The 14504-nt window shown below is 39.7% G+C and overlaps 2 protein-coding genes across 2 annotated transcripts; both read left to right on the top strand.

Moving 5' to 3' along the window:
* LOC100524947 (olfactory receptor 8D4) lies at window positions 334-1451 on the top strand. Its single transcript, XM_003129964.2, has one exon. It carries the CDS (start codon window positions 513-515, stop codon window positions 1449-1451), a length of 939 nt encoding a protein of 312 aa, XP_003130012.1. The 5' UTR covers window positions 334-512.
* Window positions 8748-9695, top strand: LOC100524757 (olfactory receptor 6M1-like). The gene has a single exon (XM_013979510.2). The coding sequence runs from the start codon at window positions 8748-8750 to the stop codon at window positions 9693-9695; it is 948 nt and encodes a 315-aa protein (XP_013834964.2).

Genomic DNA, 14504 nt, shown 5'->3' with positions numbered 1-14504 from the left:
CTAGGGATCAAACTGGTGCTGTTGCTGCCAGCCTAAGCCACAGCCACAGCCAGAGCCACAGCCACAGCAACGCAAGATCTGAGCTGCGTCTGCGACCTATACTGCAGGTCACAGCAACATCAGATCCTTAACCCACTGAGTGAGGCCAAGGATCGAAACTGCAACCTCATGGTTCCTAGTCAGATTCATTTCCGCTGCGCCATGATGAGAACTCCTGCTAAAGGAATTTGAGACACTAGGGAGGATGTGAGAATGTACTTATGGTTCCTACAGTCCATAGGTAGATAGATGATTACTTACTCTGTTTCATCTGAGATCTGACTTTTTGGTGGGTAAAGTCTCTGCACATGGATGGAAGTGCAGGCTTAGTGCCAATAGGTAAGATAACCTGGGTTCAGTGTTTCCATGAGTAGAATATCTGGGCTCTGGGGAACCGAAGACAAGGAGTGATTCTGCCTGTCTAATTGGACTCTAATTGGACTCATTCATCTTCACAGATTTCTCGGAGAATAATGGATATAAGAAATCAATCTGAAGTGACCAATTTTCTCCTTTCAGGATTAACTGACCAACCAGGGCTTCAGCTGCCTCTCTTCTGCCTCTTCCTGGGGATTTATATGGTCACTGTAGTTGGAAACCTCGGTATGATCTCCATAATTGCGTTGAGTTCTCAACTTCACACCCCCATGTACTATTTCCTCAGTAGTTTATCATTTTTAGATTTCTGCTATTCTTCCGTCATTACCCCCAAAATGCTGGCAGGATTTTTAGCAAGGGATAGAACAATCTCCTATTCTGGATGCATGACTCAGCTGTTTTTTTTCTGTATTTTTGTCATTTCTGAGTGCTACATGCTGGCAGCGATGGCCTATGACCGCTATGTGGCCATCTGCATCCCCCTGCTCTACAATGTCATCATGTCCCCCAGGGTCTGTTCTCTGCTGGTGGCTGCTGTCTTCTCAGTAGGCATCACTGATGCTCTGATTCATGGAGGTTGCATATTAAGGTTGACTTTCTGTGGCTCAAACATCATTGCACATTATTTCTGTGACATCATTCCTCTTATTAAACTCTCATGTTCCAGCACTTACATTGATGAGCTTTTGGTTTTTGCCATTGGAGGGTTTAACATGGTAGCTACCAGCTTAACAATCATCATTTCATATGCTTTTATCCTTTCCAGCATCCTCTGCATCCACTCAAAAGCTGGCCGGTCCAAAGCCTTCAGCACCTGTAGCTCCCATTTGACAGCTGTTCTTATATTTTATGGGTCTCTCATGTCCATGTATCTCAAACCTGCTTCTAGCAGTTCACTCACCCAAGAGAAAGTGTCCTCAGTATTTTACACCAACGTGATTCCCATGTTGAATCCCCTGATATATAGTTTGAGGAACAAGGAAGTAAAAAATGCATTGATGAAACTCTTAAGAAGAAAAATATCTTCAAAATGAATATGCTTTTGCTTAAGATTTATTTATGTATGTGTATATATTTGTGTTTATGCCCTGAGTTTTTAAAAATAATTTGAATTAAGGTAAAACTTTATATATATGTATAATTCCAAATATATATACATATATATCTTCAGAATACTAAATAAAATGTGAAACAAGTATGAAAGTAAGAAATAGCAAATATTTTAAACTTAATATCATTCCTTGTATTTAACTTTAATTTTTACTTTAATTTCTTGAATCTAAGCAAAAAGTCATTATATGGTATATAGACATATCAATAAAAACAGGAGTCCCCGCTGTGATGCAGTGGGTTAAGAATCAACTGCAGCAGCTCTGATTGCTGCTGAGGTGTGGGTTTTTATCCCCAGCCTGGCACAGTGGGTTAAAGGATGCAGTGCTGCTATAGCTATGGCATAGATCGCAGCTATAGCTCAGATTCAATTCCTGACCCAGGAATTTCCATATGCTGTGGGTGCAGCCATACAAATTTTTTAAATAAATACATTTAAAATTTTCAAAAATAAAAAAGAAAGAAAACAAAGTAAATTCTTTTTGTATGACAAAGTCTCATTTATCTCATTCAAAAGAGATTTCTCTAATGGAAATTTGCATAGGGATTATTGAACAGTGTGGTAGAAATCATTACAGCAACTTTATAATAAATGTGGAAGAATTTTAACTGTAATAACTGGCTTATTACAGTTCAATTTTACATCAAAGTGCAATTCAATGAAGACCCAGCAAAAGGCTAAGCCAATACAGTCCCAGGTGATCAAAGGCTAAGCCTTAGAATATCTACACTAGGAGATGATATTTTACAGACTTATCTAGAGATCTTGTTTTTTCCTGTGTGACCAGTATATGTGCAGTATTTTGCCACTTTATATTTATTTCTTTTGAGTTGTTTTTTCTTTCTAGGCTATAAGCTAGGTGTCCTTAATTTCCTTCTTATACAATGTTTTGAAAAAGTTTATGGTTTTCAATAATAAATTCATACACAATAAGCCAAGATAATGCACTGTATGTGGAAGACAATGTATAGAATTTCTAATCTTTTAAGTTTTAAAATTTAAATTTAAAGAAGATGTGGTACCTGTATACAACGGAATATTACTCAGCCATTAAAAAGGAGGAAATAATGCCATTCTCAGCCCCATAGATGCTCCTAGAAATTATCATACTAAGCGAAGTAAGTCAGAAGGAAAAAGACAAATACCATATGATATCACTTATATCTGGAATCTAATATATGGCACAAATGAACCTATCTACAGAAAAGAAAGACTCATGGACATGGAGAACAGATTTGTGTGTTGCCGGGGGGGGCAGGAAGGGAGTGGGATGGACTGGGAGCTTGGGTTCAGTAGTGCAAACTATAGCATTTGGAGTGGATAAGCAATGAGATCCTGTTGTATAGCCCAGGGAGATATACCTAGTCACTTGTGATGGGATATGATGGAGGATAATGTGAGAAAAATAATGTATATATATGTATAACTGGGTCACTCTACTATACAGCAGAAATTGACAGACATTGTATATTAACTATAATTTTTAAAAATTAATAAAATAAAATAGGGAGAAAAAATAAAACTACTTATCCTGGAGGGTTGTTGTGAAGATGAAATGAGATAATAGATATAAAAAGACTTGGTGTGGAGTTCCCGTTGTGGCGCAGCAGGCACGAATCTGACTAGGAACCAAGAGGCTGCTGGTTCTATCCCTGACCTTGCTGAGTGGGTTAAGGATCTGGCATTGCCGTGAGCTGTGGTGTAGGTTGCAGACGTGGCTCAGATCTGATGTTGCTGTGTCTGTGGTCTAGGCCAGCAGCCACAGCACCAATTCAACCCCTAGCCTGGGAACCTCCATATGCTGTGGGTGCAGCCCTTTAAAAAAAAAAAAAAGGACTAGTGTAAGTGAATAAACTCCTATATGTTAAACAATAAATAAATAAATAAACAAAATAAAACATGGCACGAATGAACCTATCTACAAAACAGAAACAAACTCACAGACATGAGAACAGACTTGTGGTTGTCAAGGGGAAAGGGGAGGGAGTGGAATTGACTGAGAATCTGGGGTTTAATAGGTGCAAACTACTACATTTAGAATGGATAGAAAGCAAGTCCTACTCTATAGCCCAAGGAACTATATCTAACCTCTTGGGATATTTTCCATGATGGAAAATAATATTTTTTAAAAGAATGTGTGTGTACATAAAGACCGAGTCACTTTGCTGTACAGCAGAAATTGGCACAACATTGTCAATCAACTGTAATTTAAAAAATAAAATAAAATAAATTTGCTAATAAATTCCTATTGTGCCTCAGCAGGTTAAGAAACTGACATTGTCTCTGTGAGGATATAGGTTCAATCTCTGGCTTCAATCAATGCAGTTGTTGCATGCAAACTGTGTAGTTTCCAGATGCAGCTCAGATCTGGTATTGCCATGGCTGTGGCATATGCCACAGATGTGTCTCCAATCCCTGGCCCAGGAACTTCCATATGCTGCAGGGGCATCCATAAAAAGGAAAACACTAAAAATTTTTTAAACAAATAAATAAATTTGTTAAGGTATGTTTTATGTTCCAGAATGTAATTTATCTTGAAAAATATTCCATGTGAACCTCAGAAAAATGTGTATTTTGCTGTTTGGTGATGAATAATCTATAGATGTAAATTATATCCAACTGATTAGTGGTGTTATTGGCTTCAACTCTCTGCTTTTTCTCTGCCTTCTATATCTCTTCATTTCTGATAGAGGGATGTTGACCTCTTCATCTATAATAAATAGTAGATTCATCTATTTCTCCTCACAGTTCTATCAGTTTCTGCCTCATGTAATTTGACACTCTGTTATCGTTTGGCACGTACACAATAACAATTATGATGTCCTCTTTGGGGTTGACTCTTTATCATTATGTAAAGCTACTCCGTACCTTGTTACATTGGTTCCAATATCCAGGAGAGTTGCATCAAATTGTTTATTGTATTGTTCAAATATTTATACTTACTAATTGTTTTGCCTGCTTTCTATCTTTTGAGATAATTCATCTCTTAAAAGATGTAACATTAAACCTCTCACTGCAAATTTGAATTTGTCTATTTCTCTTTTTAGTGCTGTCAGCTTTTGCTTGATATATTCTGAAGTCATAGTTTTGGTAGGTACAGATTTAGAATTGTTGTATTTCAGAATATAGCAGCTTAGCTCTAGTAACTTCTTGTCATAAAGTCCACTGTTTTAAATATTAATATAACTGCACTTCTTTATTCTTAGAGTTTTCATTGTGTATCTTTTTCAATTATTTCATTTTCAATATGTCTGTTCCCTTATATTTAGGGTCTTTTATAGCAGTGTATAGTTGGGATTGGTATCTAGTCTGGTAATCTAGATGTTTTAATTAGAAATTTTAACATATTTACGTGTAACATACAACTCCATTTCACATTATTTTATAGTATATTATCAATGCATTTAAAACTTTATTCAATCATCATTGCTTAAAGCCTAATTTGTTCACATTGCCTACATATTTAACTTCTATATTGTTCTTAACTTCTTTCTATGCATCTAAATTTCTCCTCTTTTTTTGTTGCTCTTTTTACAACCACACCTGAGGCATTTGGAATTTCCTGGGCTAGGGGTCAAATCGGAGCTGCAACTTCCAGCCCACGCAACAGCCATGGCAACACAGGTTCCGAGCTGCATCTGTGACCTATCCTGCAGCTGGCGGCAAGGCAGTATCCTTAACCTACTGAGTGAAGCCAGAGATCAAACCCACATCATCACAGACACTATGTTGAGTTCTTAACCCACTAAGCCATAATGGAAACTCCTATATTTCTCCTCTTCTATGTTAATAACTATATTTAGGTTTTGTTTTGGGGGGGGGGGTTGCTTTTTAGGTCCACACCCACAGCACATGGAGGTTCCCAAGCTAGGGGTCTAATCGAAGCTACAGCTGCCAGCCTATGCCAGAGCCACAGCAATGACAGATCCGAGCTGCCTCTGCAATCTACACCACAGCTCACGGCAACACCGGATCCTTAACCCACTGAGTGAGGCCAGGGATCAAACCCACAACCTCATGGTTCCTAGTTGGATTTGTTTCCGCTGTGCCACAACAGGAACTCCTATATTTAGAATTTTTTTTAAGTGCAGTTGTGCTGACAATTAACATTTTCATGCTATCTTTATGCCTGAAAATATCTATATTTCATCTTTTTTGGTGGATATATTTTTTCTGGACTTAGATTCTAGATTGGTAGTTGCTTTTCCCCTTCCCCATAGGCAGTAGCATATTAGTCAATTTGGTTATGTTATGCTACATTAACAACAACCTCCCAAATGTCAATGGCTACCAAAAATAATAAGATTTATTTCTTGGAATTCCCTGGTGGCTCAGTGGATTAAGGATCCTGCATTGTCACTGCTGTGCATTGGGTCGTAGCTGTGGTATAGGTTTGATCCCTGGCCCAGAAAGGTCCATGTGCCACAGATATGCCAAAAAATATATATATTTATATATCAACCAAATTGCATGTTAATGGTTCCCTATCTGATTTGTCTTTGCTCCTCATATGTTCTTATTCTTAATTCAGGCTAAAGCAGCAGCCATTACCAGAGACACGCCATTCTTGTGCCCGACGAAATAGAGCAATAGCTCAAACTTTACCTTAGGCATTGAGTACTTCAGGTTCACTCATATGCCATTTTCTACAGCATGTCCCCTGGCCTGTGTGAGAATGGAATGTGTTCAGGGAGATGTGTACTCATAAAGAAAAGGGATGCATAATGATTGAGAGCAAAGATGCAATCTACCAAAATCGATTCGTGTTTTCCTTGTATATCTTTTCTCTTTCCCTTTGTTTTTTAATTGCTATTTCTACTTCTACTGTAGATGTGTCTCTGGTAATGAAAATGTAGTTGGATTTTTTAAACTAATTCAACCGCTTCTGACTTTTAATAGTGAGACCTGTCAAAGTTTCTACACCTTGACAGGGGGAAACTGATGAGTCAGAAAAACTAAATTTGTGATCTTGAGCTAAATGGAGTAGACAAGAGCCATGATGCACAGACGCACATGCAGAGTAATGCCCCCTGGCCACTACTCTATTCCATGTGTGGCTGCTTTGGGAAGTCTCTACCAAAGACAGATTACATTTGGTCAATCTAGAGAACTTCTGTGTTCACTTATTGTCATCAAACATCACTCCAGGAGTTCCCATCATGGCTCAGTGGTTAACAAATCTGACCAGGAACCATGGGGTTGAGGGTTTTATCCATGGCCTCACTCAGTGGGCTGGGGATCCGGCATTGCAGAGAGCGGTGGTGTAGGTCACATATGCGGCTTGGATCCTGCATTGCTGTGGCTGTGGCATAGGCTGACAGCTACAGCTCTGATTGGACCCCTACCCTGGAAACCTCCATATGCCACTGGAGCAGACCTAGAGAAGGCAAAGAGACAAAAAAAAAAAAAAAAAAATCACAGCCTAAGGATTCTTAGGCTTATATGAGGATTAGGTATAGACTAATATAATAAACAAAGACAAAGTCACTTTTTACAGGTTTTGACAACAGTAAAAGAATTTTTCTCCATTTTAACAGAGAGGAAAGGTAAAGCTTGTCATTTGCACAGCATTGGAGGGATCATTGTTGCCAGCATTCCTGGAAAAGGAAAATCTGATATAATTTTGTCAATTATTTGGGAACATCAAAAGTTCTCTCTTTCAGTTTCTCTAAAACTCTAAAGTGGGCCACCCAGCTTTTATTAATTGAATAAAGCAAAACACCTGGTATAATTCCCCTAGCATCCTCAACATGTCTATTTAGCATCTCCAACTAAATTTATAATCATGATTGGTTTTTCAGGGTTAAAATTCTTTGATTACAGTAAATGTAATTAACATCTTTTACCTCACACTCCCAAGAGTCATTTGCAATTAAATCCTTAAGAGCAAGCAGGAGCTGCAAATATCACCGTTTATTCATGGCCTAATTTCATAGAGAAAAGGACACATCACATCCTAGATAAAGAAAAAAGAAAAGCAGTAGAAGTACAAAGTTTCCGTTTTATTTCTCTTAAAAAGGATTTGGAGGCTTCCGAATAAACACATGAAAACAACTGGTAAGCAAATTCCAAATCAATGTCATGATGGATTTTGTGACAGAACTGAACAAACACATAATAGGCCATCTACAGCAAGTCTCTCAGGCTAGCTAGAAAAATATTGGGGGAGAATATTTACATTTTGCACTCGATAGAACAACGTGATCCTAAATATCCCTTCTAAGATTTCTCCGAATCTCAAATGTTCATGACACTCAGTTATTCAAAGTAGTAGGATCAACATTTCTAAATGTGGAAGATCAAGGTGAGACTGACATTTCTACATTGACTAGAGAGTTGGGTCTGGATCAGCTTTATGTGATTTATCTATCCTCATTTAGACCATAACCAGACCCTCTCTGAAATTTTTTCCCTCTCTGTAAGAGTGGGAATAAGAATTCATTTCATAACTATCATTAAAGAATGCAAGTCTTCAGAGTCCGATAGAACTGGAATTGAATCTGGCTTTGCTATGCACTAGCTATGGGACTTTGGGTAAATTTTTTAAATTCTGTAAATTTCAGGTTTTTCATGTGTAAATTGTAGATCACAATATTTGCTCAAAAGATTGTCAAACATATATATGTGAAATTGCAGAGCCTTGAAATAGATTAAATCAGTTACAGACAAAACTGCAAGGAAAATATGCCAAATTAAAATATACTATCAAAATTACTTGAGTGAGGGAGTTCCCTGGTGGTCTAGTGGTTAGGATTCAGCACTTTCAGCACTGCAACCCAAGTTCAATCCTAGTCTGGGAACTGAGATCCCACATCAAGCCACCACACTGCAGCCAAAATAATAATAATAAAGAGAAAAAACCTAAAAAAAAATAACTTGAGTGTTTTAAGTTAGCTGAATAAATTTGCATTTAAGGAAGGAAATAGGAAATATATAAGTTCAATAAAAGTCAAAAAGTTAAAGTTTAAAGGGATGGCAGAGTTGGTGCTTTTTTTTACCCCCAGCCCATCAATGATATAGATGAGATATAAGGCCAGGTGAGATAATCTGATCCCCCCAAGGCCACATAATAGAGTCACCCACAGAACTAGAACCCCTCCCTCTTGAAATGTTCTATTCTACATTTAGAAACCCCTCTACATTTAGAAAAATCATAGGACACTTGAAATACATCTTAAACTGCTCTAACCTCCCTTGTTTCTTCACCCCTCACACAGAAATGGCCAGGAGAAACCAGACGACGGTAACTGAATTTGTCCTGCTCTCCTTTCCTATTGTCCAGGAGCTTCAGGTCTTGCTATTTGCCATCCTCCTCCTGGTTTATGTGCTCACCATAACAGGCAACATTGTCATCATTTCCTTAATATGGACTGATGATCGTCTCCAAACTCCAATGTACTTCTTCCTCAGTAACTTGTCATTTCTGGACATTTTGGTCACAACTACCATCGCCCCAAAGTGGCTGGCTTGCCTCTTAGAAGAGAAGAAAACCATATCCTTTGCTGGCTGCATCATCCAAACATATTTCTACTTCTTCCTGGGGACAGTGGAGTTTATCCTGTTGGCAGTGATGTCCTTTGACCGCTACGTGGCCATCTGCAACCCCCTGCGCCATACCATCATCATGAACAGCAGGGTCTGCCTCCTGCTGGTCCTGGGCTGCTGGGTGGGGGCCTTCCTGTCCGTGCTCTGCCCTACTATTGTGGTGTCCAGGTTGCCCTTTTGTTCTAAGGAAATTAGTCACTTCTTCTGTGACATCGCCCCTCTCCTACAAGTCGCCTGTATAGACACACATTTTATTGAGATGATAAACTTCCTCTTGTCTTCCCTCGTCCTCCTGACCTCCCTGGTGCTCACCACCGTGTCCTACACCTACATCATTTCCACCATCCTGCGCATCCCCTCCGCCCAGGGACGTCAGAAAGCCTTCTCCACCTGTGCTTCCCACATCACCGTCGTCTCCATCGCCTACGGGAGCAACATCTTCATGTATGTGAGGCCCAGCCAGAGTCACTCCCTAGAATTTGACAAAGTGACAGCTGTCCTCACCACAATGGGGACCCCTCTTCTGAACCCCTTCATTTACAGCTTAAGGAATGAAAAGGTAAAGGAAGTCTGGAGAGAGTCAATGGGCAAGATAGTTTCATCGCATTCCAAAGGAACATGACACTAAGAAGTTTCAGGACATCTAAGGTGTGCTTCCTCTATGTTGCATTTTGCTCACAATCTGTAGGCAGGATGAAAAACCATCACACATCCCCAACAGTCAAGTGTTATGAACTTGCTATGCAAAACCAGATAAAAAAATAAGGGTTCTATGGTCCTTTATTCCTTGATATATTTTGCATGTAGTAATGTTAGCAGGGCAGAAACACTGCAGACCCTGAGTCATAAGAGATAATGTCTAAATTTGTGCATGCACTAATTTCCATGGACTTAGACTACCAATGTCACTTCTCTTTGCTCATCTGCAAAATGGTGGCAGTAACTTCCATTCTGATTATCTTACAGGGCATTTGTGCCTACAAATGAGACTATCTTCATGAAAGCAACACTGTTATCACATGTAGAGATTGGTGGAGTAGAAAACATGAAATGTGCACCAGCCCTGAGATGCTTCCCCTCTGACGTCTTGACTATTTTGAGACAAGGTTTTTTTCTTCTTCTTTTTTTTAATTGAAGTATAATTGATATCATATAAGTTACAGGGGTACAATGCAGTGATTCACAATTTTTAAAGGTATTTATTTATTTATGTATTATGTATGTATGTTTTTTTAGGGCTACACCTGTGGCGTATGGAAGTTCCCAGGCTAGGTGTCAAATCAGAGCTACAGCTGCTGGCCTATACCACAGCCACAGCAACTCCAGATCTGAGCTGTGTCTACAAACTACACCATAGCTCATAGCAACGCCAGATCCTTAACCCACTGAGCAAGGCCAGGGATCAAACCCTTGTCCTCATGGATCCTAGTTGGGTTTGTTACTACTGAGCCATGATGGGAATTCCACATTATAGTTATTATAAATATTGGCTATATCCCCTATGTAATAGAACATATCCTTATAGCTTATTTTAAACATAATAGTTTGTACCTCTTAATCTCCTACCCCTATATTTCCCCTCCACCCCACTGGTAACCACTAGTTTGTTCTCTATATCTGTGAGTCTGCTTCTTTTTTTGTTATATTCACCTATTTTTTTTTGTATTTTTTAGATTTTGCATATAAGTGCTATCATACAACATTTGTCTTCTTCTGTCTGACTTATTTCACTTAGTGTAATACCCTCCCAGTTCATATATGGTGTTGCAAATAGCAAAACTTCATTCTTTTTATGGCTGAGTAGTATTCCACTGTGTGTGTGTGTATGTGTATACACACCACATCTTCTTTATCCATTCATCTGTTCTTTTTTTCTTTTTATGGCTGCACCTGCGTCATATGGGAGTTCCTGAGCCAGGGATCCAATCAGAGCTGTATCTATGACCTATTCCACAGCCATGGCAACACCAGATCATTAACCCACTGACCAAGGCACGGGATCAAACCTGCATCCTCAGAGAGACAACATCAGGTCCTTAACCTTCTGAGGCACAATGGGAACTCCCCCATTCATCTGTTCCATAAACATTGCTTCCATATCTTGGTAATTATAAATAATGTGGAGTTCCTGCTGTGGCACAGTAGGTTAAGAATCCAACTGCAGCAGCTCAAATTACTGAGGAGGTGAGGGTTCGATCCTCAGCCCAGTATAGTAGGTTAAGAGAGTTGGAGTTGCTGCAGCTGTAGTGTGGGTCATAGCTGTGCCTCGGTGTCGGGAGCCATAAGGCTGCTCCAGTAAAGACAGCAACGCCACAGTCTGCACCTGCATGAGGCTTGTCTGGTTAGCAGAGCTACAGACAAGCTGAAGAAAGAAGAAGGATTGCAGAGCAATCCCTTGAAAAACATCGGCTCCAGGAAAATAAAAATGATATCCCCTAAAAAATGTTAATCTGGAGTTCCCGTCGTGGCGCAGTGGTTAACGAATCTGACTAGGAACCATGAGGTTGCGGGTTCGGTCCCTGCCCTTTCTCAGTGGGTTAATGATCCGGCGTTGTCGTGAGCTGTGGTGTAGGTTGCAGATGCGGCTCAGATCCCGCGTTGCTGTGGCTCTGGCATAGGCCGGTGGCTACAGCTCCGATTCAATCCCTAGCCTGGGAACCTCCATATGCCGCAGGAGCGGCCCAAGAAATAGCAACAAAAACAACAACAACAAAAAGACAAAAGACAAAAAAAAAAAAATGTTAATCTATTTTCTCTGTGTTTATCCTTCTTTTTCTATCTTTGATTCACGGCTTTCTTACAGCTAAGGATTTGCCCCAGGTACGTAAAACACCTGAACCAAAACAGAGTGAAGTTATTTAGACAATATAATGGAAAAAGCCTTTGTTTTGGAGTAGTAATTTATGGCACCTATTTTGTGAGAGTATACAGGGGAAACATGATTTCAGTCCCTTCACTTGAAAAGAAGTTTGGGGCTGGGAAAAATGTTGTTTGGCCTATAAATTGCTATTTTCTATAAGAGATATATTTTTTATCAAATAACAGTGTCACCTGTAACTTTCATTCCTTGTGGGGGCATTTGATAATTTTTGGGTATAATACTCCTTTCTATTGAAATTGGTGGTTTGGAACCTACGTAAATCAACACAATAGGTTAAATGCTTAGCTTGCTGGCGCCAAATAAATCGTAGTCTCAAGAATGTCATGAGCCCAAGGCTTTCATGTGTTTTTGTTAACTACATACGCCTTTAGTTAAAGAATGTTAGGTATCATAGTTTTTTACTTATTAAAGCTTTGTTCTTAATATAGAATAGAATAGCTACTGTTGTTGACCTTTTAAGAAAAATACAGTGTGAAACTTTAAGTTTGTAATCTTGAAGAAAAATCTAAAGTTGAAAGGAACATGTTTTAACTAACCTTTTTTTTGTATCTCAGGTGGAGGGAACAGAAAGGGCTTTAAATCAAATGTTAATGTCAAATCTTACACGAAACCTGATTGTGATATGGTATAAAAACTGATGCTTTTCATTTAATAAATTGGGTCATCTGTAGCATGCAGCTGAGGACTTGGCTCCAATTCTTTCCGCGCCGTTTGTAGCCCATCCTCTCCTTCGACACTCCCTGGCTGCTGGGACTAGACCTCAACACCTCGGACTCAATGCCTAGACTAGGAACTTCCATATACTGTGGGCATGGGCGTTAAAAAATAATAAATAAATAAATAAATAAAGCTGCTATGAACACTGAGGTGCGTGTATCTTTTTGAATTAGTGTTGTTGTTCTTTTAATACATAGCCAGGAGTGGGATTGCTGGGTCATGTGGTAGTTCTATTTATAGTTTTTTGAGAAACTGCCATACTGTTCTCCACAGTGGCTACACCAAGTTACATTCCCACCAAATTGTATGAGGTTTCCCTTTACTCCACATCCTACAAAGGCAAGTTTTAATTCTGCCACCCAGTGTGAAAAAGAAACAAGTTTTAAAAACTGATGAATGAAAAGACTATCAACTGCTGCTTCCAGGTAGAGTCTCAAGTCAGGTATATGCCTTCTGTGGCACTAGGCTTAGGTTATGCTTATTTTTACCTGGTTCCGTTAAATATTTTATTTTAGTTTCTTTCTTTGTTCTGACTCTAGGTCCACCAAACACCTTTGAACATAGTTTTGCCTTCCCACATAGCTCGCTAATTTGGACGAAACATTCTAGCCAAAGCAAAAGTTGTCTAGCCATCTAGTACTCTCTTGCAAAGTAATTGCCTTTTTTTTTTTTTTTTTTTTTGTCTTTTTAGCTATTTCTTGGGTCGCTCCTGTGGCATATGGAGGTTCCCAGGCTAGGGGTCGAATCAGAGCTGTAGCCACCTGCCTACGACAGAGCCACAGCAACGCGGGATCCGAGCCGCGTCTGCAACCTACACCACAGCTCACGGCAACGCCGGATTGTTAACCCACTGAGCAAGGGCAGGGACTGAACCCGCAATCTCATGGTTCCTAGTCGGATTCGTTAACCACTGCGCCACGACAGCAACTCCTGCTATTATATTTTGATTAATGTGGATCTGATCTCTGATTTAGTGTGATGAAATGTGATGAATTTAACAACATAATAGGACCGCACAAAGAATATATCTAGAAAGCAATGACACCTTTTAAAGTTATTATCATTTCCTATGAGTATATGCATATCTCTTTTCTACAAAGTTTTATTTCAGCAGAATCTTTATTGGTCAGAAAGGACAATTGGGCAGTGTCCCAGTGTAGCCAGGAAAGGAAAGGAAGGAGGCTGTGAGGAAGTAAGATTAGAAAGAGAAATGAGGAGTTCATGGTTGGGCGGAAACGAATCCAACTAGGAACTATGAGCTTGCGGGTTCAATCCCTGGCCTCACTCAGTGGGTTAAGGATCTGGTGTTGTCATTAGCTGTGGTATAGGTCACAGACACAGCTTGGATGCCGCGTTGCTGCGGCTCTAGCATAGGCTGGTGGCAACAGCTCCGATTAGACCCCTAGCCTGGGCACCTCCATATGCCGGGTGCTGCCCTAAAAAGACAAAAGACAAAAAAAAAAAAGAAAAGAAAGAGATGAAACCAGGAAGTTCCGACCTTGCAGCTGAGTATCTTGGAAGATCAGAATCCAGAGGGGTTCAACAATTAAATCTTAGGAACTGAAGTGGATTCAACCAAAAGAAGGAAGCAACACTTTGCCACTGTGAAGAGAACTGTATATAACATATAAGGAAAAAAAGCAGGGGTGTTCCCGACATGGCTCAGCAGAAACCAATCTGACTAGCATCCATGACCTTGCTCAGTGGGTTAAGGATCCAGTGTTGCTGTGAACTGTGGTGTAGATCACAGAGGTGGCTCGGATCCTGCATTGCTGTGGCTGTGGCTATGGCGTAGGCTGGCAGCTGCAGCTCTGATTCAATCCCTAGCCTGGG

The sequence above is a fragment of the Sus scrofa genome, chromosome 9, assembly GCF_000003025.6.
Source record: "Sus scrofa isolate TJ Tabasco breed Duroc chromosome 9, Sscrofa11.1, whole genome shotgun sequence".
NCBI lineage: Eukaryota > Metazoa > Chordata > Mammalia > Artiodactyla > Suidae > Sus > Sus scrofa.
Note: the sequence above shows the minus strand (reverse complement) of the source record. Positions and strands in the feature narration are given on the sequence as shown.

Coding starts and splice junctions, on each gene's coding strand:
- LOC100524947 (XM_003129964.2), top strand. CDS start 513: ATGGATATAAGAAATCAATCTGAAGTGACCAATTTTCTCCTTTCAGGA.
- LOC100524757 (XM_013979510.2), top strand. CDS start 8,748: ATGGCCAGGAGAAACCAGACGACGGTAACTGAATTTGTCCTGCTCTCC.